At 39.4% G+C, this 25,816-nt stretch overlaps 1 protein-coding gene across 2 annotated transcripts in view; it reads left to right on the top strand.

Moving 5' to 3' along the window:
* Positions 1-25,816, top strand: part of pde4d (phosphodiesterase 4D, cAMP-specific) — a 153,586-nt gene that overhangs the window by 21,919 nt on the left and 105,851 nt on the right. Inside the window, exon 3 of one of the 2 annotated variants that reach the window (XM_020593700.1) lies at positions 1,375-1,619. In XM_020593700.1, coding sequence (XP_020449356.1) covers positions 1,375-1,619 — 245 coding nt within the window. Of the gene's footprint in view, positions 1-1,374; positions 1,620-7,433; positions 8,318-25,816 lie in introns of those variants that run through there. The other variant, XM_020593699.1, reaches the window with a different exon arrangement.

Genomic DNA, 25,816 nt, shown 5'->3' with positions numbered 1-25,816 from the left:
ATCAGTTTGATTTTTTTTTTCTTGATCTGGTGTGCTGTGACTCTCACTTTGAGCTTCCTCATGTCCTCAAATGAGCAGCTTTGTGTTTGAACCTTTGTGAAGTAAAACAAAATGCCCTTCAGTGCTTTTTTGTCACAGTATTTAATTTCTCTTACTTGACTAGATTTTTATTTTTGGGACATTATCACTATCCACCACATTTTTTTATTCTGTTTTGAGATTCTTGTTAATAACTTATTCTTACATGTTTTAATGCAACACAGAAGCATCATCATCAGTCATTTATGTGATGATGCATGTACAAACTTGTCATAACCAAAACCATTCATAGGGTTGCATGTGTAACGTTAATTTAAAATCCCTATTTTTGTGTGCGTATAACAGCACAGACGTTTAAAAAAAATAAATGGGTGAATAAATAAAAAAACAACTTTACAAGTTTAATGAGGGCGAGGGCTCTCTGATTGACAACAGCCTCTTCCACCTGTTGTTTTGAGAGTACCTATCTCATCTTGTACTGCACGTTTTTGTTGAGATGAACTCACTCGAGGACTCATTAGAGCAGAGATTTTGTAAAATTAAATATACAGGCCTATGTGAGAAAGAAAACAGTGACACTGCATTGTCTTGGCTGTGGGTAATGAATGGGTGAAAAACATGCTAGGTGATTCATTAAAATACTTATACAGCATTAATCATATTTGTCACCACAGGGGGGCAGAACTCTATGACAAGATAAGAATGACAAACATTTGACTTGTAGCCTTTCACTAACCACGCTCCACCTTCACAGGCGTTTTCACTTGTTTGGTTGGACCTGTCTGAGGACTGCGCTGGCTGACAACACTTGACTGGCTCTTTTTGTTGGTGCTGGACATGCTGTCATCATTCTTACGTACAGTAGTTGTTTATGTTAGCTAACAGCAGGCTATATGGATTTGGCAAATACACAGCGATATTAGCATTAACTTGGTGAAAGTCCAGTTTTCACTTTCCACGTTCTGTGGGTCAGTATCATGTCTCGAGAAAGATATCTGGGTCTTTAGCGGCTGAATATGCGACTATGCTCACCAGCTGTTTGCTAACCTTGTCTGTGTGCAAATGAGGCAAAACTGTGCTGAAACAGGCAGCAGGGACATAAATCTGATTACAATTATGTTTAGCACTTTTACCAACCAAGCACTGCAATCCTGGAAATGTCTACCATCTCTATAATGTCTCAGCTATCTTTCTGACCACTGTAGCTTTTTCCTTTCCTTTTGTATCTTCCGTTAAATCCCATTTAGGTTTGCTTTTATCTTCTATGAAGAAGACTTCCTCTGAACCTTTTTCTTGAATTTGAAATTTACCTTCCTTTCTTTCCTCCTTATCCAGGTGTCTGATGATTCAGCTGACTCCCCAGAGCCAGAGCCAGTCACTTGCATGGAGCCCCACCAGGTGCGGAGACTCTCTTCTCGAACAATCCAGTTGCCCCCTTTGGCATTTAGACAGGCAGAGCAGTATTACTGTGATCGCAAGCCAGAGCCAGACACAGTCACAGTCACAGTTCCACAGCGGCCCACTACACTGGCACTACGCACCCCACCGATCATTGCAATCACTTCCGCTGACACTAGCAGGTAGGACACTGTGGGTGTGTGTTTGTGTTGTCACCAGCAAAATGTTTTCCAGTGGAATGGGTAATTACACTCACGGGTGAGAAGAGTGGTGTGGTTTGGTGGGCCAATACAGCCGCTGCCTGAAGTGACTGAGAACACATCACCTGCTAATTACCTGACAGGATGAAATCAATGCATTTTTAAACATTTACTGGCAGCTGTGCATGTTTGAACTCATCACTGACTATGTGTAGTTTACATGATTACAGTCACTTTCCAATATATATCACATTTTGTGCTTTTCTTTCCAGTCATTTAAACACAGTAACTTGACTTAATCAACTTCAACATGCTTGCAACATGAAACCCATCACAGTAAATATTTCATCATGTTTATTTTTTGACCAAGTTATGTTATCATTGTGTGAGCAGGGGCTATACAAAACCTCTTCAGGCTAACTTAGAACTAAGAGCCATGTTTCCATGGTTTCAGTGACACCTGCTAAACAGTGACAATAGATGGCAAAATGAGAATGACATGGCTTATAATTTCTGGTTTGCTGACAATGTTGGGAAACTGTTTATAGAGGCCACAGTAATATGCTGTCAATATACAGCGGTGAAGACGGTGTCGATGGCTCTTATTTCCCCAAGGAAACTATGAGTCTGACTGACAATTACTGAAGCAGGAGAACTGAGCCCTGCCACATTAAAAAGCCACAGCATCTCAGCTCTGCTACAGGTCTGCACTGCCTGAAGATTTTATGTTACCACAAGTTTCTTTGTATTGCTACACTCTTTGTTAAGTTTTCCCAGTAAAATGTTGAATTCTTCCCCGAGGCAAATGTTTTCTGCTGGAGCTAATAGAACAAACCAGTTTGATAAGGTTGCTCGGCAGTGGTGGAACAAGTACTTGAACTGTTTACTTAAGTAAAAGTATAACACAGTGTACAAATACTTTGTTAGTAAAAGTTCTGCATTCAAAATGTTACTTAAACACAACTGTATTAGCATCACAATGTATTTAATTCCAAAGGTTAAAGTACTTATTATGCAGAATGGCACATATTATTGGATTATGATTATTGATGCTTTATTGTGTACGTCACATTAATGTTGCAGCTGATAAGGGTAGAGCTCATTTGAACTACTTTATATGCTTATAATTTGAAGTACTGCCGCGTAGCTAGAGAATTTTCCACTGACGATCAATAAAGTCTTACAATTATACTATAAATGTAGTAAAGTAAAAAGCACAATATGTGCTTCTAAAATTGAAGTAAAGTCAAAGTATTAAGTAGTACAAAATTAAAATGCTAAAGTAAAGTACAGATACTTCAAAATTGTTCTGAAGTACTAAGCTGAGCAAATGTATTTATTCCACCACTGTTGCTCAGTCATGATTTTTAGTCTGAATAACGTTTAGCCAGAGTTTGTGGTCAATTAGCCCAACTTACTTCTATAGGAAGTCTAGCTGATGATTGGACCTAATCCACTGATAAAGTCTGTCTTTGTGAAACTGGCCCCACATGTTGTCAGAACTAAGGCACAGAAGAAAACAATAAGCAAATTTTTTTTTTATTAAAGAAAGGGTGGCTATAGCTCAGGTGGTGGATAGTACAATAATCATACTATTGGTGCCTTAATATGTTTGTACACAGACAGAAGAATCCAGGTGGCTTTGGACAAAAATGTTTGCCCAGTGAATGTAATGTAATGTAAAAAATGTTGCTAACCAACTATCAGCTCTCACTTTGTTGTCCGAGTGTAATTACAAAACCAGAGAGAGCTTTCAAATCAGCACCCGTTTTCAGTTGTCACATGACCATAACTTCATTTGAAAAACTAAAATGCAAACTGAAACTATCCATACAAGCAGCAAAATGTTCAGTGTGATGGATTACCTCCCCCACACAATGTTCAAGTCTCTCAAAATTTTATTTGATACATTAGTGAAATGAACAGAAACCGCTGCTTGAAAGGGAGGAAATCAATTATGGCATGATTTGGAAAATGGAAAGCAGAAAAGTAGTGAACTAATAATATACAAACCACTGGCATTTAAATGATCTCTGACTGGCTCTTAGGAGTGTGACTAATCAAACAGGCCTGATAGATTTGTTTCTCACCACTGTCACTTACTAATCTTAAAACAGGAAATGAAATTTGCAATTTGAAACATGACGAGATGAAACCAACCCAAGAATCACATAAAACTACAATGAAGAGCTGTCTATTTTTGTATTTTTGAAAACCTCTACTACTGAATATTTCTACATTTGGCATGATGGTTTTGATTGGTCTGTACTGCTATACAACACGGTGTCTTGTAATACTTGCTGTTAGTTTGTTTTTGTTTTTTTACTGTAACTATCCCAGAAAGGTTATAGCAATCTTCTTGGTTTGACAGAGAACAAACACATGTATAAGAAATTACTTTCAGTGTGCACTCACAGTCTCTTGCACTTGGAAAACATGACCACACAACAACTGAGAAAAGAATCAGAATGAGGTTTGGCAGAGACAGATACCAATCCCCCAAGCAGCTTGATTCTTTGAGGAGAGACAGAAGCAACCATAACAAACATCATAGTGCTCTACCGGGAAAGTCATAATTTAACTTAGAGAATGGGCCAGAAATATATCCAGACAGTTGGAAATACCATAAAAATGTGGTGGTCAAACCCTTCTGTCAGTGGAAAATCCCTATTGTCCTGTGTTTGTATTGTACATGGAAATAAATGCGAGTTCACCAGTCAATCAAAGAGAACATGGCGCTCCATTAACTTGGCTTTGATCGTGATGGCGTGCTGGTGATAAGTGTGCCATCGTTCTCTCTGCATTAAACTGTTCAATGACTTGTCATGAGCCAGATGAGTAAGAAAATGCATCCCCCCACCTCCTTGTTCCTGAGCATCTTGTCCTCTCTCTCTTTGCCAAGGATGAGGGCTCAGCATGAATAAATAGAGGAGCAGTAAGGTACAGCTTATTAATAAAGCCTAAGCTTGTTAAAATGGTTTTAATTACAGAATATGTTATAAGATGCCAAGGACAAACAGAACGTGTTATTGACTTGTAGATCACTTGATAACGAAACAAGAAAATTTGACATCATAGTTCTAAACTACATTTTCATGCAGGCAGAGGACTTTTTATGGCAACTATGATATACAATAGTGCTGAAATTAGTTTAAATATCAAAAGTATGTTGATTCCAAGAAACAGTATGTTTTTTATTTTTATTTTGTTGCCATTTTTACCTGCAGCAAGGTGAGTCACACATGTACATTGTTTACACCAACAGAAAAATCGAACTGTGATGAAGCAGCACAAATCGTTATGGTAATGACAAAAGGTGTCAGGTGTTAGAGGTAGATGAAGCCGGTCCTTGCTGAATAAATGTTGAAAAACTAATTTGAAAACCACAAAAGAACGAACTATTACCATATGTGTAACAATGACCACGATACTGGCTGGATAAGGATTGACTGATTAATTTGAAAGCAGGTTGCACTGTTATTAGAAGTAAGACAAAGATACAACAGACCTGTCACCATCTCCTCTACTTCAGATAGATGTATTGAGTATTTTCAGTGATGTCACTGCTTCTTCTCGTCTTTTGGACTGATCAGAATTCAGCCCTTTCTGGTTTCATAAAAGCCTATTAAACCATCAGTCATGTTTTATCATGTTAACACCACATCAAGCAAATTCGACTGCTTCCCAAACGGGGCAAACTAAGTACGAGCAATTTATTAAAAAATGGACTTTAAGAGGAAATAGGTGATGGGGAGAATTTTAACAAAAGCCATACATCTTAACTTAGCTTCAAGCTTGATTCATCTATAATTCAGCACAACGGCCAGGAAGAAATATACAGTTGTGAAGCATGAAGGATGGAAGACATGCCACACTTAATGCTCCAACTGCAACTTTTGAGTGAATTTAGCACCGTTAACTTTGTATGGCTAAATGAGACTGTCTGCAGAATTAATGCACTTGTAACAAAGTAGCACACATTAGTGCACTGTGTTTCCATTAGTTGCTCTCATAAATTGAATACAAAACACTGATTCTGTCCATTAAACGGTACTAGTGCTTTTGCCTTTGCCCGTCCTCAGCAAGTGTCCACCTCTAGTATGACAGCTTTTGTTTAAGGGTATAGAGTTTGACATAATTTATAGCTCACTGTGCCTCAGAATGCATAAGCGTTGTCCCAAGAGAGCCTGCAGGACTTGCTGGTCCTATAAATAACGTAAGGGGTGTAAGTTGTACCAGTATAATAGTATTGGAAATGGACTCAATAGTGGTTCAAAACAAATTTTCAGTACATTGATTTTACCAACGCTAAAATGTCATCCCAAGAGTCATATGCATTGTGTCAGAGATCAACTGGAAACGAACTGTTCCTCTCTCTTCTTTTTCTTTTTATGTTTACACCCACACACACAGGTCATAGATACACACGCACAGCATCAAAGTATATTGATCTGATATCAGTGTTGTCTTCTTTTTAATTAAAAATCTGTAAAATGCACTGTGTGAAACTGATAGGGTTTCTATATTTGCAAAATATGTTTTTTTTTTAGGTTTGTGCAAATTTTAGGGAGGGTTATAAAACTGCTGTGACTAAACGATTTCCTGTAATTTAGTCAGGCCTGAAAGGTAACACTAATTAATGACTTCCCTCTACGGAAGTTATCTCAGACAGTATCTCAGTATCCCAAAATAACAATCCAATTCAGCATCAACAGAAAACATAAATAAGAATAGCTACAATTAAAATGGCACAAAACTAATTAAAGATATATTAAAGCATTAATGATACAATATTTGCACCGTGCTATGGCTTGAAGCACTGTTAACTTGGTTACTGACAGATATATGTCAACAGATGTTGGATGTTTACAAAGTTAAGTCCAGTGACATACAGTGTGTGCTTATGTAAAAAAAACAGTTGTCCATTTGGTATACTATTTTGTGAGGGAGACTCCCACTAGGATAAAGTCTTCCCCATGATCTCCTTTAGGAACAAGGCAATGGAAAACAAATGAGAAAGATGTACAAATGAAGGCTCAGGTCATTTGTCAGTGTGTGCAGTAGGCTATTCACTGTTGCTGCACCTGCTGTATGTGTGTATCCTTGCAAGGAGTATGGTGAATTTCAGCGTAGGTAAAGGTGGACCAACACAAATCTGCTCATGTGTACATGCATGTGCTCCTGTTCACTTTGCTCTGTGTGCTGTCCTACCACATTTATACTTAGGCCTTACTGTCACTTCTGTTTTCAATCAGGTTGTTTCTGAGAAGATTACATTTCTGCTGTTAAAGTAGGAGAGGCTGCATTCCCCACACTCTTAGCTTCCAGAGTGATGTGCTTTAGCTGCAAGAATAGTGCAAGGAGAGGTAGGAGAGATGGTGGTCTTCCCTGAAAGTGTCTAGAAATGATGAGAAACACAACAGTGGAGTGGATATTTAACAAGGTGAGTGGATGTTTGCACTACTCTGTTCCTGGTGGGCATCACAGGCACAGATACACATCCTATAATGACCCTCTTTAACTGCTGTGAAGGCGAGCTTATTTTACCTGCAGTGTGTGGACAAATAAATTCCTAATTTGACTATTTCTATCCAGTGTGTCCACTTTTACAGCTCTGTAAAAATGATTTTTGTGATAAACCTAAATCTCATTTGGACCACTGAATCATAAAACTGGTTGTCTTGTTATTGTAGCCTTTATGATTTGACCACATGGCTCTCTGCCCACAGCTCCCTCCAGCTTTTCACTCATGGAAGATTTCAGGGGAGGTGCTTTGGGTGGGTCCCTCATGTTTAATGCATTATCCTGTTCCCTATATTCTTTCACCGCGGGGTCTGGGAAGAACAGTGTTGGTTTTACGCAAACCGTGTATCAGGTAAACTACAGCTGGGAGACCATCGCCCTGGATCGTCCTGCACAAAACATCTTGCACCGCGCAACAATAAGCACCTTTGTGAAATGGGCGTTGACGGAGAAAGCAGGGAGCAGTTGGACACCAAACTCAATTGAAAGAGTTCCTCCTCGTAGCCTCACTCAGGGACACTTGTCACTTCCACACCGCAGTTATAGAGTTCTACCTCGTGATGCGTAAATGGATTCATGTTTGGTTTTGTCCGGTGTATTTCTGCAGGGCAGAGAGTATAAAGTTGACGGAGTTAAACTCATCACATGAGCTCCAAAAAAAGCAAACTAGACGTGAAGCACCGAGAGTAACACAAAAGTTATCTTATTTCTAGAGTGTTAACTGAGCCTTCTGTTTTTTTTAAACGCCTTAACTCGCAGTGTTCTCGACCCTCTCGCATCACACCCCCTTGGTTATTCCGTTTGAATGCTAGTTAAAAATCTTTAGAAAATATTTTTAAAACCAACGTGGCAAGGACGATGGACCCTGCCTGTGGGAAAGTGGGGACGGCGTCTTTAGTTGCCGGTGGCGGAACCGGTGTGAGTGAGAAGGCGCCCAAACATCTGTGGAGGCAGCAGAGTCAGGCAGCGCTCTCTCCGCTCCACCACGCGCTGGTAGTGCGCAAGAACGACCGAGTGAGACAAAGAGGCTTTTCGGACACCGAGAGATACCTCAAACCGAGGAACATGGACCGGACTTATGCAGTGGACACGGGGCACCGACCCGGGCTGAAGAAATCCCGGATGTCCTGGCCGTCATCGTTTCAAGGTCTTCGACGGTAAGGACAAGGGGAAACTGCTTTTCTTCACCTTGTCTCTTTTTAATTCTCCTCGATGATGATGGGCGTTGTGTGCATGACTGACGCGCGACAACGGGGAAGTCTTTTTTTTTTTTTTGTCCCAACTTTGAGGAGGTTATAGTAGATTTTAGCTTTGTCTATGGTCGATCTCTGTTTTACACCACTTTTTCTATCACAATGCCGAAAGCGTTTACTATATGCTACAAAGGATGGATACATATGGCTTAAGGCTTTGCTTGTCACTTGATAGCTAAATGTAAAAAGGAAAGAAAGCGGCATAAAACTATCATCGTAGGAGTATTACGTTTTATACCTCATTTTAATAATAAAATTATACCCGCAACTTGAATTTGTTTAGGCTGATACAGCTATTTTTTATTATAAGGGGACTTACAGTAGCTTATAATTGGCTGTTTAATTTAGAGAGATATGGGTCAGCCTGAAAAGGACGGGGTAGTTTTTCAAACAAGAACAGTAATGAAGCTTACTTAAGAGATGTTACGTTTATTGTTAGGTTATATCTGGCACAATAGGCAGGAAGAGATGTAGGCTGCTTAGTGCAGAATGAAAAGTACCGTGGACCGTTGGGAATGAAAGGTGGTTATTGACCAAAGGCAGGTCACAGGAAATATTCATATGTGCTGTGGCCCAGGCAGTCTCCTTGTATATTTAGGATAGTGTTTAGTGAGCTTCCGGCATTAATACCACTTTTCTTATCTCTGGGTAACCTAGTGTTCATATTTATGAGTGAAATTAAACTCTGCCCCCTGTGAGGAGAAAAATAAAATAGTGTACATCTAATCTGTGATGACCACATTCTCTGAAATGATAGTACCCTGGCTCACTGCACATGAAAACAACATGGGTCTTAGCTCATGCATGACATGGATCCTCAGATGTGGCTTGCACATACTGTAAGCATTTAATCAGAGCCGCTACTAGAAAAATGACAGCAATAATGTTTGCAATAACACCAGCTTCAGTGAACACTGTCTGTGTACAGACTGCAGAGAGACAGACACAAAAGCAGCTTGGTACGCAGACAGCCGGGATGTGCAGGAAAATGTTTCTGCTCTAATTACTCACTTGTTCTGGGAAAGAGGGAGGGGTAAAAAGACCAAGCGAAATGAAAGCCGAGAAGGTCACCTCAGCTCCCAGGCTTAAGTGGCTATTGCAGATGTAAGTTTTTGTCATATAGTTTGCTGTTTGCTCTCTTTCTTTTCTAAATTTTGGTGTAGATGAGAGATAATCACCTCCAGGTCTAATCACCAGTCAGATATAGGAAGTGCATAGACTTGTCTGGCTGACAGACAGAATGGTCCCTAGCAGTGTCACATGGAGGAGAAGCCAGAGAGAGGGGAAGGAGGGAGGGAGGGTGGGAGTGAGGGAGCAACAAGAGCACAGATGGAAATGACATTGCGAAGTGGTGTGCTGGACAACCGTGTGATGTTAAAAATGTTGTCTTAAAATTATACTTTATCCTACCAAATTGAATGTAACCAGATACCCATGCAGCACAACTGACCTGAAGATCATTCAAACGCTTTTCACATTTGCTTCAGGAGGTTAATTACACACAGAATATCCCAAACAAATCCAATTTCACACAGGAGGCTAATAACCTGTACTCCAATACAAACAGAGGAGCACTAACATCAGACTAAATCAAATTTGGCTCTTGTACACCAAGGCCCAGCAAACCAATATTTGCAGTATTGTTCAAAAGGATGATTTAATTGTGATTTTTTTATTCTTTTCACCCACATAGTTGAATGTTTCTCTAATTCTTATTTCAGTGTCTTTGCTCTCTGCAGTTTGCAAGGGTTTCCATCTGTTGTGGATGTCATTAAACGAACAGACCTTTTTTTTTTTAGGGTAGGAGTTGTAATATACAACGCTATCATGACACAATGTCTCCTGTAACAATTCAGGTGATTAGACAATGGTCAACATATTGCAAGACAATCAGAACAGCAGCTGCTGCATGAAAGCACAGCTACATTTATGTGTATAGTAAAGGGATGCACTTGAGTAACTCAAGTCTTTTCATTCTGTGTAAATTATGTAAAACTAAAGCCTATAAATAACACCTTAAGAAAATGATGCGTAAAATCCATACTTTTGTTTCATAAGAACAACATTGCTTTGCATATCACGATTTTGATTATATCATGCAGCCACCAGTGAGTCGGCCTTCCTGTCATTTATTCGTAATGATGTATTTAAATGGTTTTCAACAGCTTTTGTGAACATACAGCTATGCTATGGCTGCATGACAAGAAGACTGCCAACTCCTCCTGACTACAAAGCTTTTTGGCATATAGACAGACTTTCAGATGGAGCTGGTGCATGATGTGTGTGTTTACGTTTATGCCATGTATTTGATTAACTTCTCTAATTAACAAGGCAGCAGCAAGTTACATATCTTCATATAAATAAAAATTCAGCAATCAAGTTGTTGCTGAAAGTCAGATAAACGGGATGTATTTCCTGATTATAACAGACACGTATAAACGGCTTCTGAGGCAGTGTCCCAGCAGAAACCTAATAAAGTACAGCTACTTGCACAGTTGATATCAGTCTTGCATATATAGAGAGACAGCAAATCTTTTTCTCACAGGACTGTGGATGTTGCTGTGTGTGTATGAGTGGCTGGTTTGGCACGAGGCCTGGCAGCTCCAAGGTAAAGCACATTACCCAAATGTGTCACAATCTAGGCTAGTCATGGACTGCAGCAAGAATGTGGAGTGTCCTTTGTTAAGGAGATGGCATTTCTCCCACCCCTCACCTGAGGCTTTTTTTTTTTTTAACTGTGGAGATGTTAGTGAAGAGGAGGATCACAGTTTCTCTCTTCTGTCCAACTGCAGCCAAGATTTGGCAGAAAGGAAATGTCAAAGCAAAACCATCCAGGCGTGGAAGTTGCTCCATCAGGACATTTTGTCCTCCCAGCAGCAGCAGCAGCAGACTGGGAAACATACGGTACCTCTGCCCCCTGACTGTGTATTGTATTTAAAGGTTGTTGATTTTTCTCCAGCCAGTTGTCCTCTTGCAATTACTGTGATTGCTAGAGTGAAGGTTTTAGCCAGTATGAAGCATTAACCCCTTGGCTATGTCATTAGATCCCAAGGGTGTTAGCGAGCAAAGGAGGAGCTGCTGTTGGGTACATGTCTATATATAGACTGCTTTACGGCCATAATCACAGTCATACTGCATTGGCTTCTACAGCACTGGCACAGCACACGTCTACTGTATGGCTATAGTCCCAGGCATGTGAAGGACATCCAGAACGTGCTAACAAATGCACTGCAGTCATGGAGCTAAACTTTCCATTAGTAGAGACATCATGTAGGGTGGGTAACGAAATGGGTCATGAGTCATATTGTCTAACTTTTTGAGATTTTCTACTGTGCTGAGTTTCACAGAATGAAAGGCAGCCAGAGCTGATAACTGTGTCAATGCCAGCCCCTTGTCTGGGTCTTATTGACAGTGAATTCAGGCAGAAATGCTAGGTGTATTGAGGATGTTCTTCAGGTGAGCTCTGTGATTTACTCTGGCTTTGAAGGATGAGCAAGTGCATTGGTAAGTTATTGATGCAGAGACAGTGAGTTGGGAAGATGATTTAAGTCAGATATGTAGTAAAGCCAGAGCTACTTAGAAGAAGGCCAAAAGGTCACTCATCAGATGGAGGTTAGAGCAGTATCATAGTATACAGACAGCACTCAAATAGTGCAAACCTCTGCCAACCAGATCACTGTCCCCATAATGCTGTTACACCTAAAAGCAATACATCCCTCACCTATCGTGGGGGTTAGGTTCCAGACACCCCCGCGATAGGCGAAAATCCGCGAAGTAGGGCATGAAAATCTGCGAGTGAGTAAAGTTATGCGAGTGTCGGCCGTAATGGTGGCCGACACTTGCATAACTTCGTCCTTCTTTTAACATGTCCAAAAGTTCAACCTTTTCAGCAATGGTTAGCATCTTCCTACGACGCTTGGGCTTGCTGCCAAAATCCTGGGAAGACGTAGAACGTTTAGGTGACATCTTATGGCTTTAATAAAGGCACAAAAATGCACTAAAACACAGAGTACAAAACTTGGCGTATGTCGCGTACGGATGCGTAGAAGCAAAGTGGGCCCGACAGGAGCGGGAAGATGTTGAAATGAGAGGCTGAATGCTGCGGTCGGAAAGCCAATTGCACTAATCAGTGTTCTCTGATTGGTACTTCCCGTTCTACCGGCCAATAGCGTGCCTTGTACGAAATCATCTGGCCATACCTCCTCGGAAAACCCGCGGTATTGTGAGGGGCCCGTGATAATATTTTACATATAATACATTTGAAAACCCGCGATATATCGAGTTCGCGATAGCCGAACCGCGATATGGCGAGGAATCACTGTATTCCCATGTGATAGTATGAACCTTATAAAATGGTTCCTTGACCATGAAATCCTACCCCTAGCATTTGGAATCACATTGATTCCTTTGAAAGTTTTTCAAGAAGAATGATATTTCAGTAATGCTGGTTTTCTTCAGGATCTAGCTTCGTAACTTTTGAAGATGTGTCAAATCTCTTGACATTCTGCTGAATCAACAGAATTTCAGCTAGAATATGATCTTAGTTGCAAGTCTGCAGCATGATTTGTTGTGTCACAGTAGCAATAGTAGCGTTTTTATTTAATCCAGATACCTTATCTTATAATGCAACTATAGATTTCGAGGTAAAGAATGGACAAGACTTCCTCCCGTGTCAGTCAATATTCACAGACGATCTATAAAAGTGTACATCACACATATAGAACATATAGAAGGTTTCCAACATGTATACAGCACACTTGGAGGTGGATTGAAAGTGGTTGAAATCCTATCAATAAAAGGATGAATTATAACCAAAAGACTCATGGGAAACCATTAAAGTCTATGCCACTTGACAGCTACTCAGAATCCATTACCAAATCCATACAGTCACTGTTTCAAACAGTATGCCTGTCAGCCTGTTCAGTAATGCATAATTGAGTGACATTCTTTAACTGTAGTTTAGATGAAATGTTACCTAACCTCAGTTTAAAGCACCAGAGTGCACTCTTGCACACTGGCCTTGACACATCGCTTTTGTTTGTGTTGAATTTACAGTGAATTCAGTAATGACTGTGCTTGATTCCTGGGTTAAATGAAGGTTTTACTTCAGATCATGAAAGGTTTCTGGAATACCTTTTAGCCCATTATCTTACTATCTTCGGGGAGATATCATGCAGAGCTTTGAAGGGAATTGCCCTGACCTTAACAAATCCTGTAAATTGTAGTGCTAATGTCATTAATTATAATGAGATTATAAAAATTGCTGGGTGCTTTTTAAAAAATCTGTTCTTATTAGGGATGTGTATCAGTCCTGAAATACTTCCAGTCCCAACGTTTCCTATCCTAGGATAGATTCTCATATTGAAAGATTGATATCGAAACACAGGACACTTGTAAAGAACGTTATCAACAGGACAGTCTACTTGTTTGATTGGAAATGTATTGCATGACCCAATGAAGATCAGAATAAGAAGAACTTTAATTCAACAGGGAAATAGCTTTGTAACAGTTGCTCAAGACTGTGGACGTTCTCATCACTATCTGTTGTTGAGAGCCATCTCTCTTCCCCTCCCTCATCACTTTTTTCAGTATTGGTATCGGCAATACCAGCCTGGCATTTACAGTACTTGGTATCAGATCGGGAGGGAAATAAGGGGCATTGCACATCACTAGTTCTTATCCAACCCTTTATCAAAGTCCTGTCTGAGGTGTAAAACACAAATCTAGTGGCTATCCTGGCTACATGTCAGTGTTTTAAGATGATATTTGTTTTTATTGGACCTAAAAATATTTGCGAATGTTGTGGTGATGCAAGCATACTTGATATTGAGGCTTTTAACATACAGTATAATGTACTGTGTGAAAGAGCTCTGTACATTTTGCAAGTTGGCCAACTTAAACATACCAATCTTGGGATAGTTTCATGTCTGCTCCTTTGTGGATTGTGGAGTGTAAAGTGACAACACAGTTCTGCTTCACTGATTGCCAGCAATTTTAGTGTCACAACAAAGAAAGAGGAACTGTAACAGGAACTGCTCTCTTTGTTTTAAGACAGAAAAATCTCTGTGATTATTGAATAATCTGGCTGTATCAAATCAAAACTGCATAAAGAGGCTAAAAAGGCAGTTTTTTAGGAAAGGGGAATTGCATGCTCAAGTCATGATTTTTGAAACTGAGTTACCAACTGGGAAAATTAATGTTGACTGCATGCACGGATTGTTGTACAGCACTGACAAGCCAACTGGGCTACTGTTAAGGATATTTTCCAAACATGTAAACTGGATAATGTCCAGCGGGAACCGTAGGCCAGTATGTACGGCTGACCCTAGGAGAACATTACTGCGTCATAGAAGAGAAGGGCTGGGTTTACATAGAGATATCTCACATCGAAATCGAGCTCGCTGTATGTAAAGGAGAGAGGACTGGTCATCCAATTTTTACTACTAGGAGCAGGCATTTGTTCTTCATAGGCATCCCTTGGCTACCTTTTCCTCACTGATCATCTGCTAGGCTAATAAAATGCATGAAAAATATTTTTGAAAGACAGTCTAGAAAGGGCTGCAAGCCAAAGCCTCTCCAGACTGCCTGCTTGATGCTGGTGATTTCCTGAGCTTTATGGCTGACTATGCTGTACTGATCATATTACACTCAACAGGGTGATAAAGACTCTAGCTGTGTTAGTGACTAGCTGGTCTGTTGATAGCTTGAGAGAAACCATACAGACTTATGAATTATTGATCCTTTCTGTCAGGGAATCTGTATTAAAGCTGTGGAGCAAACTATGAAAACAGAAATAACTTGTCAGCATTCACTACACCTTTTAAAGGCCTCTTGTCTTGATATGACAGAGCTCCACTGCCTTCATCATGTTTCATAGCCATCAAGGATTAATCATTGTGATGTCATACTTTCTTCCAAAGAATTAATTTGTGCCACGGGTTCCTCATAACCATAACCATATTTCTCAGAAATTAATGACAGTCCACAGGCTTCTGGTCCATTATAGGATCTATTTTAGGGTTTTAACATTTGTTTTAAGTCAGTCAGTGGGTTAGCACCATTTTAGCTCTCAGAACTCCTACACCCACACACGCCATCTAGGCCACTTCAGTCCTCTGAACAGATGCTCTTGGTCGTCCCCAGAGCTATGGTAGACTAAAGCTGAAAGGGGACCGTGTCTTTGTGGTCATGGCCCAAAAACTAAAAACTGTGACACACTTTACCCCTCCATGTAAAGCTGCCCCATCAAGTCAAACCCCATTTTTTTCCTGCGCTTTTAAACCTGCTTCTTTTTTTTTTTTTTTTTAAAGTATGTGTGAAGTTTTATTTTTTCATGTATTTTGTTGGACAGCACTTTGGGTTAACGATTGTTGTTTTTAAATGTGTTTATATAGAATTTGATATGAAATCCAGCTGCAAATTAAAACACTGTGTCGTAAATTATTAGGTCCAAGATTAATGGTTTTTGTTAATGTGTTGTTGCTCAGTGTGAACTAAAGGTAAAGAACTTGATCTGGAAATACACATTTTTTGTAATGTAGCTGTAAGAGGATGTTATTGGGAAAAACCATGCATGCAGTGTAAATACACAGCCTTCCAAATAACCAAGCAACTTTTGATTTAATAAACCCTAGACCACCAGGATGCCCCCTATAATGTTTTTAGGAGGCAAGCCTCTTCTCAGTTTTCACTTTACAGTACATCTTGTACCGTTGGCTTGTTGCCATGCTGATCAACAACATTGGGGTGCAATACATTCACTCACATCCAGTGATGTCACAATAGGTGTAATTGCACCAGATAGTAGGCTATCCAGTACTGAAAAAACAAAGCAAAAAAACAATGGATTAGTAATAAGCAACCTAACAGCAAGTTACAAGGCTCCCTGAACATGATTAGGGTTTCATAAACTGCACTGTAATGAAGAGAGCTGTTGTGGGAGCTGTCAGTCATGCTAGGCTTCAATAACCCATGCATGGTGCTTGGCTTCTTCAGCCTTTGATTATTCTTTTTCCCTTTGCCAATTTCCTTTTTTCCTTTTCACTCAGCGTGTTCTCTTGAGACATATATTTTCTCCATCTCCTGATTCACTCAGCTCGCAAATAACACCACTGGCGAGTACGCACAGACTTGTACTGACGTACAGTTTACTCCACAGTTTCTGTTCCTTTAGGTGCTCCTGTTGTGTTTTTGTTTCTCTCTCACTCTCACACATGCTGTTTATATCTACTGAGTCTGATTTCTCTCTCAGCGTCTTGGTCCTGAGTGGTTTGCCACTTAGGCTCACATGTCTCATGCCACATCTGTCAGGACATTACTGAAACAGGAAAGTGAGCTGACGTTAAGGAAAGGGCCAACAAAGAGACCCAGATATGTTTTTCTTCAGAGTTGGTGAACCAAGCCCAAGCTAAAAGGATTATATTAGCAGAATATTGGATTTTTGAGGTGTTCTGAAGTTTCAATTAAGCTGGGCAGACACTGCAATTTTTATTGATTGTGTATGATGTGGTAACTCAAACTGTACATTTTAATTGTCCTCCCAGCACAGTTGAAACCTGTGACCTCTCTGTTCATACTGTGTGTTTGAGCAGCTGGACACAATTAACCTCATCTCAATTGGTTCTGTCCACAAAATGCCATATCTTGTTTGTGTCATGTTGTTATGTTGTTGTCTTTGTTGTTCCGGTGATGAAACGGGCACTGGGACCCTGCATGTAACACTGCACATCAAACAACAACTAACTGGGCCAAAATTTGGCCTCATTATAAAATTAGCCAAATGTGACTGATTTTGGTGCTAAATTGGGTGTACTCTGGAGCTTTAGACATTTTGACAAGAGATGGCAGGAAATGAGAGAGATGCTGTGTGACATAAAACGGAGGTCTCCAGCCTTACTCGAACTCGAAAGACTGGTTTATGGACTTGCCGTGACACCTAAGCCACAGCCCAGTCAATGTTAAAAGCAAGGAACTCACTGGAATCCTCATGTTGCTTTGTTTTTCTCTGAGTTATCATTTGCTGACATGTTACCCATAAAGGCATGCAGTTAGAAATGAATGCAGCCATATGCAGCTCTGTTTTTACTGCACTCTGTCTATATGCATGTTTTCATATGTTCCTCTGAGTCAAATAACCCGGAGTTGTTAGTCTCCTTCATATATGTGGTATAGAATACCATTCATTCAGTGTTTAGCTGGTGCCAAATTTGTGTTAAGAGAAAACATTATTAGTAGTTGATTATGGTAGCACAGCATTAACAGTTACCTCGAGGCTTGTCAACAGTTATACTATGACTTTTGTGTCCCTGAAGATGCACAAGGCCATCTGTAATTTGCATCTTTGTTTCCTTGAGACAGATTATAAAAACAAGCCATCTGAGGACAAGCATGCATAATTTATTGTTTGTCCAAACTATTAGAATAATAAAACACTTGGTGAACCTTATAGTCAAATGCTGTATTATTATGCACTTTTACACAATACCACAGGTCTGTTATGTGCTTGTTTTCTAAAATTTGATCTATTATAATCACATTTAAAGCCATATTTCACCCACAATTGATGATTTCATTGTTTGATTTCCCATGTTATGCTGAAAGTTTGACAGCAGGAACAGGGTCTTCATCTTTATGGTCAGTACAAACAGTGGATACTTTGCAATATAGATTACTGAATACATTGTCCTTTGTAGCTTGCATGGGGACCTACTGTTGCATGAGCAATTGTAAAAACGTACTGTACAAGCAAATGGCAGCTGTGTATTTAGTCAGATTGCAGTATAATTTGGCAAATCTGAGCATAGTGATGGACATCGGAAAATACAATTGTGCTGCAGGTGTGGTTTGAGATGTTTCACTGGCCACAGTAATACCTTCTCTCTGCTGTAATTCACTGTAACTGACTTGGTTTCAAGATGAACACGGGAAGCTCTTGCTGAATAATGCAACTAGTTTGACCTCAAACTTACAAGCCTGTAGCATATGCATACTTCATATCATTCAAGATTTTAGGTGGAGTAACAGTTTAAGACTGTGCCTCGAGAGTTGATTTCATGTCACTGTGGGGATTTGACTGGTTAATCAATCGGCCCAGGGCCATTTGCTTATTAACAGGAGATGGATTTCATAGCAGACCCATGGGGAAGAATAGAGAGGCTGGTCTTGATGGCTGCTATTATAGAGCCATTAGTAGATCTCTTAGATTGCATGGCAGTCTTTGTAGCAGAGACCATTCTGCTGTGCACAAGTTAGATCTGATGTACTCCACTAGGATTATCCAGCTTTGCTTGGTTTACTACTTACTATGACTGAGCTACTTAAATTTGTTTTTATAAAACCGTTTCTTGTGGATAATATTAAGTTTACATAATTTAAACTAATTAATCACTTAATGTGGTATTTTTTTATTTTATTTTTTGGCAAATTCACAATTAAATGTGTGATAGCTAAGGTTTTACACATTGATAAATCAAGTAAATGGATGTGATGTCTTTCAGCTGTACTGCCCTTCTCCATGACAGTCTGCTGCTTACAGGCCTTCTGTTGTTAGTCCAGCTTCTCTACCCTGCATTGACAAAGTACATTCTGTAAATTAGCCCCACCACAAATTGTCTTTTCAAACAGTGAGTCGTGGAGGATCTGTCAGCAGCTATAAGCCAGGCTGCCTCAAAATATACACGACTAAGTATATTAATTCTCTGGAGCCAACGTTAGCCTATTTATAAGCTGTGTATCATAAATCACTAAACTGTCTATCTTGTCACTTGACATAATGCTGCCATAGAGCCACAATTCGTTAGTCAGCTCACAACAGCTTTGGACCAGAGACTGCCTTTTGTAGAGTTTTTCACAATCAGGGATTCGTAGTTCATGGTGTAGCTACAGGAAGCACAGTGAGAGGGACAGAGAGACGTAAAGGGTGGTTTATGGTGCAAATTTGTTTTGAGTCTCAATAGACCCTCTAATGACTGAAGAGAAAAGTCACGAGAACCTTTAAAAGGACATTTTTACTGTAGATGTTTTTGAAAGTCCAGTGATGCCAACATTAATAGAAATAATTTCAAATACAATAGGCAGTAGCTGAGAAACAGTTTTTATGTTTATGTTCTGTTAGTTTGTGTGTTTGTAGCGTTTGTCTGAGCAAGTTATTGCCTGACATAATCACACATGCATAAAACTAACCTTGAATAAATTGTATAATACACAACCGTTTAATTTACTGTACTGTAAATGTAGATATAAATTGTTCAAATAAAACAATAATATTACTACTTCTAAGTTATTACCAGTAGTGTGTAAGCTATGCTAACAACATTAAAGTGATACTTATTGTGCTTATTTGCTATTGTCTTGAGAGGTGGCCTGTCCTTCACAGAAAATGAGGCCATGGTTCTCTAAAATGTATTTTTTCAATGATATTGAATTCTAATAGTAACACATTTTGCAGTGGACCAAGTATTAAAAAAATCACAAACATTTAAAAACACTCCTATTTATTTACTTGACATGTGGCTATGCCATCCATTACATCATCCATGCCTCAAGAAGTCTTGACTCCAAAGATAGGTATTCTGCCATAAAATCAAAAATGTCATTGTCCCTCTACAAGAGAATAATGGGCCAAGACCACAAAGTAAGGACTGACATCTGATGGCACTTTCAGCAGCTTTTCAGAGATGTCATTCTTACAGAATAGAAGTCTTACAGAATGCAATTGTAGCAATAAGAATGTGGATGGAAAAATCTGTCAAAAGCTGCACAACTTGTGAGCCCATATTAATGTTGACAGTGGATTCCCTTTAACAATTCTATCCATGCCTTGACTTGTATTATGTGCATGGCACAACTTGAATGCTGGTTGTACATTAACTTAGATTTATTAAGTATGAAATAGATCTGTCCTGTTGGAGGTAAATCATAATGTGTTTGCATTTTCCCTGAATGCATTCTCAGAAGGTCACCTTGCTCATTTGAGAAATAGTCGCCATGGCTACATTAGTTAGAGGGGTGCACTGATTTCATTAGTGATGTGATCTCATGAGGATGCTTTGAGGACAGTGACTAGAGTGCAGGAAGGTTAAGTGTAGTGTTCAAAAAAAGTGCAAAATGTAAAGCTACCCTGTGAAGATTTTGCATGCTCATGGCACTATACATTCAACATACACACTGTGCGTTTTGGTAAGAAACAATGTAAACAAAACTTTGTTTTCAAAATCCATAGGTCACTGAATATGAAAACCATGAGGAGGAAGAGGAAACAGCACATCAGTTGCATCATTATTATAGAGCAACATTTATGTTGTTGTTTTCTCCTTCCACATTAGGATGAGTGTAGGGCATCTACAATTGTAGATGCCCTATTATTTTTGCCATACTCTTATGAGCTATACATGTATGTAAAGGGCTGGTGAAAATGTTGTAGTCTGTTTACACTTAATGTATTTTTTGCAGATGCAGCAGCGATTAAAAACAAAACAAAACAAAAAACGTTGTGACATGTCTGCAGGGCATTCTGAAGTACTGTGCCCTACTTCCATCATTTCCCTCTGGAATTCCTTACCTGCCTGTGTGCATCTACATCATTTAACACAAGAAGACTCAAGGCTCAGCTGTACATATCAGATATTCATTTATTTCAGAGGCTGCTGGGTTTGGGAATGTTAAAAACAATGTTGGAGAAACTAAATGTGCCGTGACTAGATGCAATTCCATTTTCCCAACTGCTCATAAATTAAAGTACAACTTTACTTACCTTTAGAATATTTTTTCCAGACATTACTAGTTTTGGGAGTGCCATCACAATACTTCTCCCCTTTGAGTTTGCTCCACCTTTGCAGCATGCTTTCTCTTAATTTGTTGAAGAGGTTTATACCATTTTCATTCTTCACTTTCTTTGCTCTTAGGCAAGATTAGCAGCCAGCTGTGGTTTCTGGCTCACCTGCCACTTTGAAACCATCGCATCCCCATACAGTGGATGTGCCATAAGGAAGCAAAATCTCACTGGCATCTTAACCCATTTGTCTTCTCTTGTCTTGTTCCATTTATCTTGCATACCTACTGTCAGGACTTGGACTAGCTACAAATAGGCAGTGTCAAAGTTAGAGGAAGCAGTGGGAAGAGAGAGAGAGAGAGGACATTTATTAGATTTACATTGTTAAAGATCCAGTACATTTAAATTAGGAATACCACCCTTTCATACTGTTAAACTCTTGTCATTCTTTTGGAAAGTGTGTATTCTAAATGTGTCATTTAACCAAGTAAACACAGACCTTTCATGAGTCAGTTGGGCTGAATGTGAAATACAGTGAGGAGACTGATAATTTCAAAGACGAAGAAATTTAATTCATTTAATGTTGTCTAGAGTGTAAATCTAACCATAGACACTAGTCCCAACTACCTACCATAATCTGTGGACTAACTGCTTTATAATAAGATTTATAGATCTATGTGTTTGCAGTATGACAGCATTCCATATAAATCACAATTAGCACATGAACTTTATACCACCTTTATCACAGTTAGTAGCTATGACCGTGAAGAGAGCGCCTCTAATTTTCTCGTGTTCACTCAGGAAATAAATGCCCTCTTTTTATTATGTGGAAAAATGTGTTCATAGGCTGCATGTTTGTTTGCATTGGAAGCTAATGAGCTAGATGATAAATATAACATAACAAGTCTATTGACTCACTGATGGTTACTAATTTGCTGCTTTTGCATTCTCTCTAAACAACTAACTTTGCTTTCCCTGCTGTCTTTTTCTCCTTGCTCTCACATCCTCCCCAGAGAGGAGTTGTGTGTGGTGTGTGTGTGTGTATATATATATTGTCCCCAGTATCCTTGTGCTTATGAGAATTCTCTGGTGATGAATTGAGCTCTGCAGATCTGAGAGAAGTCGAGATTTAAACGGCACTAAACACACAGTGGCTATAAACCACTGTCCCTGTGCTGCCACATAGCTAAGCTCCATTGAAGTGAAGCTGAAGGTTAAGAATGCCTTCTACTGCCAAACTGCAATGTCAGCCTGACCAAACGTGAAGAGTTAAGGTTTGGCTATGTATACAAGGACCTTCCTTCTCTTCCCTTTCAGATGCTTCTACATTGGCAAGCAGAATTGCAACAACTTCACCAAACTCAATGACAACCAGTGGTGAAAGAAGTACTCAGATTGTTTACATAAGTAAAAGCAGCAGAACCCCGGTGTAAAATACTGTTACATGTAAATGTCTTGCATTCAAAATGTTATTTAGGTAAAAGTACAAAAGTATTACCAGAAAATAGATTGAAATAGGGCTGCCCCCGGAAAGTCAATGAGTTGACTCATTAGTCAAGAGATCAGTCAACTGAGACTCTTCTAGTTGAACCTTTGTTTTTATTTTATTATATTTTATTTTTTGTCAGTCAGTTTGCATTACAATAAAAGATAGCCACAGCCTGTGTTAGGTTGCCACCGTCTTCTCCTCGTTTTGGTGTGTCAAGCACACATTTGTATTTTATTAGAAGTGTTTTCAAACATCACGATCTACTTTTACAAGAGAAAAGATTTAACTGTCACTATGATGTGACTAGTTTTGCATATCACCACCAAGTTGATCCTCTAGGGGAACTTGAATATCTTTTGAAGGTTTGATGGTAATCCATCCTTTTTTATATATATATTTCATTCAAAACCAAAAAATATCAACCTCCTGATGGTTCTAGAGTCGAAGTCGATGACCAAGGTCTGCGGGATTCATCCACTTAAGACCATAAATGTCTGTACAAAATGTCTTGTCCATCTAGACAGTAGTTGTTGAGATATTCAGTCTGTTCAGAAGTGGTTGACTCACTGACTACAATCAACTGCTCAAATGAAAAATCAAACCTAGAAAAATCAAGATGAACACAGATTGAAATAAAGCGGCACAGTTTGATTGAGCAAAAGAAAGCGTTGAATGGCAGAATGTCTAAGCAATAGATGTACTCCCAACCCCAGAGAGCCGAATTACTTCGGAAATGAAGAAGAGCTGGTTTCTTATCAAAGTTGACACCAATAAATGTGCTGCTGCAAGCTGGCAAAGTGAAGGTGCCACAGGAGGGGTTCAGGGAGCAGTGAAACTTACTCCTCTTGATGAGTGCCTGGCTTCTATAATTGGAAACCACCTTGTCAGTGGAATTGTTCCACAGAGGGAATAGACACAGTCCTGGCCATGGATAAAGCTGCTGTGGGTGAATCGTTGCTTTCGTGAGCACAAAGAGCACTTTGAAATGCACCTATAATATGCCACTTGGTAAATCGTACATGACATTTGAGACAGAGAACATGGTTTATGACAAGGGGTGACCATTAGAGACTGTATATGTTGATATGAACTGAAGTAAAGTGTAAGAGAGTGATTTAGAATGGCTAAAACATACATTTCCAAGACTTTCGGTTAGAATTAGCCATATAGCACATTTTCATACACAGAGGCAGTTCAATGCATACAAATAGATAAAACAGAATGCAAATTAAATTAAAACCATAGTATGCAAAAATGATACATGATGGCACAAAGTAGCAACATGGAAGTGTACAGTAGATACCTAGTACTTTTTGGATAGCTGTGGCAGACTGTATTCTCACTATTCTTTCTATACTTTGTACCTATTTACTTCAGTCCTCCCAAGACTGTCTGAGTTCTGTAACTCTAGATGCGGGCATAATTTCTTTAAGAGATTTGAAACACCAGTGTCTATACAGCCCCATAAACTATTAGAATAGCTGTGGCCAACTGTGGATTCCCTCTTTTCTCAGTATATTTTGTATCCCTTTACTCCAATCTTCCGAAGACTAACCTCTGAGTAATTTACACCAGAGGCGGTTGTAGTTTTTCCAGAAAATTTGAAACTATACAGTCGGCTAAACAGCACAGTGAAATCAGTTGGTCACTGGGTAATAGATGAAACATAAAAAAGCAGTTTGTGTATTTTATTGATGGCTGAGCCTGGTGCCTTGTTCACCAGAAGCCAGTGTCTCTTTCTGCTTTTGGCATTCAGCAGATAGCGGTCATTTCTGTTTGAACACCTGTGGTGAACAATTGCAGCTAGGGACGTCAGAAGAGCCACTGCAAACATGCATGGAACACATCCACACTGCTGGGATGCCCCCCCAAATAAATTATTGATTCCCTCCCCACATGAAAAGGCTTTAAGTTTAAATTCATACTTGTCATTTGGATACAAAGATGGACTCCCTCATGACATTTAAAATGTCACTGGCAAAAACCTCCTGGGACATTATCCAAAAACGTCTTAGACCTTTTGAAAGAAACTGTAGAATACATGAGTTTATTATATTTTTATTTCATCATGTAATTTAATGCTAATGTATTTAGTTAAATATCTCCTTAACTGCATTTGATATTCTAATGTAATTTACAGTTTGTTTTTTCATTCCACTGCACTTTCAGCAGTGTGGTTTGAATGGCAGGAGATTGCAGGTTCTTACTGAAAACATGCATCTGCATACAGTTTGAAAATTAAACATTTGGTAAAGTTCACTTTGGGACAGGTAAAATTGAACAATTTTGTCTCTTAATGTGTGACATATTTTGCTGTATCTAAGTGGTCTCTGTGGGGTTCTTCTCGTCTCTGCCATCTGGTTCGAGTAGTTGAAGTGTTACGAGGTTCAGTCCTCTGCAGATGTCTGTTTCCTGATTTGTGCTGCACTAATGAGAGGGCTGCCTACATTAGCTGCCTTGCTGGATCTTTCCAAAGCAGGATAATGAAAGCACCAAGGACCTGGTTTGTCCTACATCTAGTAAGACATATGGATTGAGCAGAAATGAAATACTGCACTGAACTTTTGTGAGCAGAAATGAAATACTGCACTGAACCTTTGTTGTACTTCCACATGGATAGAAGTTTGTGCAATGGGCTCAAGTTTTGAAACTCTCAGTACTGAACAGTGCAGTAGAATTATTGGACACTTCTGTGATAACGTGTACAATACAGAAAGTCCATTATTTCTCTAGCGGTTGATTCTGTTGTTGACAGTTCAGCATTACACAGGACGTGTAATGTTGGATGAATTTATTTATAGAAACAGCACAGATGCAATCTGAGTTCCTGATTTAATTGTAGGCCCACACAACTAGGCAGCCAATCACACCTCAGCTTTTCCCCATGCTGGTGACATCAGCTGTCATTTTTTTTTTAAGTTTATGTATTTTTTACAGATTTTTATTGTTCATTTTGCTCTGCGCCTGTTGGGTACCTTGGGGGCTGTAGGTATAGATTAAACCCCCACTGGGAAATGGATGTCATCAGAAGCAGCTCTAGAGCTTATGTCCTGTTGGGTTTTTTGAAATCCAGTGACAAACACAGCATTGTAATTAGTCTTCATGACTTCCTTTCAGCCATTATTGAAGAAAAAAATGCATTAAA

The sequence above is a fragment of the Monopterus albus genome, unplaced genomic scaffold (assembly GCF_001952655.1).
Source record: "Monopterus albus unplaced genomic scaffold, M_albus_1.0 scaffold20.1, whole genome shotgun sequence".
Classification (NCBI taxonomy): domain Eukaryota; kingdom Metazoa; phylum Chordata; class Actinopteri; order Synbranchiformes; family Synbranchidae; genus Monopterus; species Monopterus albus.
This window is presented reverse-complemented; position numbering and strand designations above follow the sequence as displayed.